The sequence below is a fragment of the Selaginella moellendorffii genome, unplaced genomic scaffold, assembly GCF_000143415.4.
Source record: "Selaginella moellendorffii unplaced genomic scaffold, v1.0 SELMOscaffold_1, whole genome shotgun sequence".
NCBI classification, from domain to species: Eukaryota; Viridiplantae; Streptophyta; class Lycopodiopsida; order Selaginellales; family Selaginellaceae; genus Selaginella; species Selaginella moellendorffii.
The window spans coordinates 1015617-1018354 of NW_003314262.1; the positions used below are offsets into that span (position 1 = coordinate 1015617).

A 2738-nucleotide genomic window follows, 5' to 3' on the forward strand; every position below is an offset into this window, starting at 1 on the left:
AAGAAAGTGTTAAAATGTTTTAGGTGGTCCCTTAGATGAGAATTGACGTCCAAATACCTCTTTCTTTTGAACTCTCTCGCACCTTGCAGCTGGAATTGCTAGGGTTTGTGAGGAAGAAGATGATGTAGGTGACACGTGGACAATGGGAGGGCAAATGGGCGTTTTTCACTTTATGGCTAGCCAAAAATGCATGGAAAAACGAGAAATTAGGTCTGAATCTGGATTGTCTAGATGGTGTAGGTCTCATAGAAACTGCTCGCTCCGAAAAGAACAGAACGGAAGAACGAGATCAGAACACCAGCAAACACAACTGACAAAGATCCCACACACCTAGAGCCCAAGGTCTTTGCAAGCCTGCTTGAACTCTTGCTCAGAGGCTGGTCCAATCCCAAAACGATGTGACTTTCGATTACAGCCGACTGCGCAGCGATCACCATCCTCCTCCCAAAATCCCGCCTGCTCCAGGAACAAAAACAGGAGGCCCCATGATGAAGTTGATGCATGATGTAAACAAGTAAACATAAAACAGGAGAACACATGACTCAGGATCGCACACCCATGAGGCAGCCAAAATCACAGGAACATCCTCACGATGCATCTGCAATAAATCACAGTCAGTGCTAAGACAAACTGCAATAGTGACACAAAGGAACAGTCCTCCTAAATTAAGAAAAAACAACTATAGAAACCAGGCACAGTGGACAATGGCCAGCACCGACTTCTTTGCCTGAGTGAAAGGCGTGAAAAAAGAGAAGAGAACTCAAGATGACAAAAAAAAAAAAAAAAAAGCTAGACAATTTACCAACTCGATTCTAAGGTGTAAAAAGTTATAAAGCATTCGCTCTCGTTATTTCCAGAGTCTTGGATGGTGTCTTCCTAACCCTGGGGCTCGTAGGGATCTCGCATTTGAGGCCCTACTAAATGCAGTATTAGAAAAACCTGGTACCGCTGATGAAATACTTTAAAGTCCTTTCTGTTTTTAGAAGTTGTACTTTTTTCTGGTTACTAACACACGACAACATCAACGTAACAGAACTGGGCTTTTTACCACTCTTGACAGAGCTAGCAAGCAACAATGATGTTAATAACAGAGAGGAGGCCTTCAAGGGCATAGTGAACATGTTTCACAAGGATTTATAGAAAGTGACTTTGTCTGATGCCGATCCAGGAATTTCTGTTCCTGGATCATCTGAAGTGTGATGAGCACGGTAAGATCGCTGACATAGAAAACGCCGCAGTGGTAACATTATCTGCATATCATGTATCAATGTGAGCCGTTGTATACGAACTGCTTTACGAATCAGGCATCTGCCTCATCTCATCGCCTCAATTAGAGCCTCTGCTGCTGTGGATACCTCCAAGACCCTCTAGACCTGTATGTTCTTTTGGATTTTGTTTTCAACGTGTTGCCAGCGTCTTCATGAAAGGCGTTAGCGAGTATTAATGATTCTTTGATTATGTTTGCTGGTGACAAAGGAAAAATGGAAAATCCCAAAGTTTGAATTTCTTAAACATTATTTGGTGACTGGTCGTCCATTCTTCAAAGATGTTCTCTACAAGCCTAATCTATTGGAGGCACCCACTCAATCTGTATCTCTAACTCCCCACATTCCACGTTTTTCAACTTGAGCTTAAGATCTTGCAGCAAACGACCATTCTGAAGAAATATCATGCTATCACACGACAGATCATTGTCCCTTGTAGCCACCCATTTTCCAACCTGCACATTACCAAGTTCGTCACCCATTGCTTCTTGCACTTTCACAGCAGCATAAAGTGGCTGAAGGTCGACAGAGACATCACCCATCGTATCATCTTCTGAGAACGTATCTCTATCAAACACCTGCTGAAGAAAATCAATAGTTTTACTTCCGACCAAGAATGGTGCTTTTTTTGCTTACAAGTTTCAAAGGGAAGGTTGCATGAGGAACTGATAAAAGGTGCTTTTCGTCCCAGATAGGATTTAATGACGATCTTACCACGCATGTTTGTGCCTTCTGTGAACTTGCTGTAAAAAAACCATGATCTCAATGTAACAAAACACATACCTGGTTTCCTAGGGTGAGAACAACATAAGGGTCACTGGTCATGAAGTCCCTCACTGTAAGGTTTATGCCTTTTATTACACGCACTCGAATCAATCCAACAAATCCCTGCAGCCCTTGCAGTTTAAATTTTTGCCTCTAGAATTGAAGCGTTGAACAAACCAGAGCAGAAGAATTTTCTTGCTTTGAAAATAATGTCGATTCCTGAGAAGAGGAAGCCAAACGCATAGATGGCTTTACAAATTCTTGTCTTTCATACTTGTTTCTGAGAAAACATTGATTTTTAAAAAAATAAATATAGAAAACGGTTTCGCATCTCCTGAACCTTATGAATTTTGCTCGCTCTTGATTTGATGAATCCGGCATGGGTCTTTTGCAAGTTTTAGGAACAAAGGCCTCGTATGCAGCATTTGCAGCTGCATTGCCACCAATAAACAGCATAAGCTCAACCTCTTCGTCTGTCCAGTCGTTGGAATTTAATGACATAAGCTGTTGAAGAAGGACATCAAATTGGGAAGAGAGAGTTATATACATTTACCTTTGATACAGAAGCTCCCATGCTTCGATGAATAGCATAGCATTTGTCACAGATTATAACTCCAGTGTTTGTAGAGCTGGAGAACCAATAGAAGGTGCAACAAGACGGAAAGGAAAACGACTTACACCCATTGGGGACCCTGCAAGCCGCAATCT

The 2738-nt window shown here is 41.9% G+C and overlaps 1 protein-coding gene across 1 annotated transcript; it reads right to left on the reverse strand.

Moving 5' to 3' along the window:
* Positions 1 to 430: 430 nt before the first annotated feature.
* Positions 431 to 2531, reverse strand: LOC9629674 (ADP-ribosylation factor GTPase-activating protein AGD12). Its single transcript, XM_024678208.1, has 6 exons — positions 2352 to 2531; positions 2049 to 2183; positions 1902 to 1997; positions 1580 to 1846; positions 1149 to 1250; positions 431 to 598 (listed from the first exon to the last, which is right to left on the reverse strand). The coding sequence occupies exons 1-6, from the start codon at positions 2529 to 2531 to the stop codon at positions 431 to 433; spliced, it is 948 nt and encodes a 315-aa protein (XP_024533976.1).
* Between the last annotated feature and the right edge of the window lie 207 nt (positions 2532 to 2738).

Bases quoted from the DNA above. Each gene is read 5' to 3' on its own strand.
- LOC9629674 (XM_024678208.1), bottom strand. From the start codon at position 2,531: ATGTCATTAAATTCCAACGACTGGACAGACGAAGAGGTTGAGCTTATG. The intron at 2,184-2,351 runs GTTTTCTATATT...CTTCAATTCTAG, and splicing joins GGTTCAGGAGATGCGAAACC to AGGCAAAAATTTAAACTGCA. The intron at 599-1,148 runs GTCACTTTCTAT...GATTTATTGCAG, and splicing joins CTGGATCGGCATCAGACAAA to ATGCATCGTGAGGATGTTCC.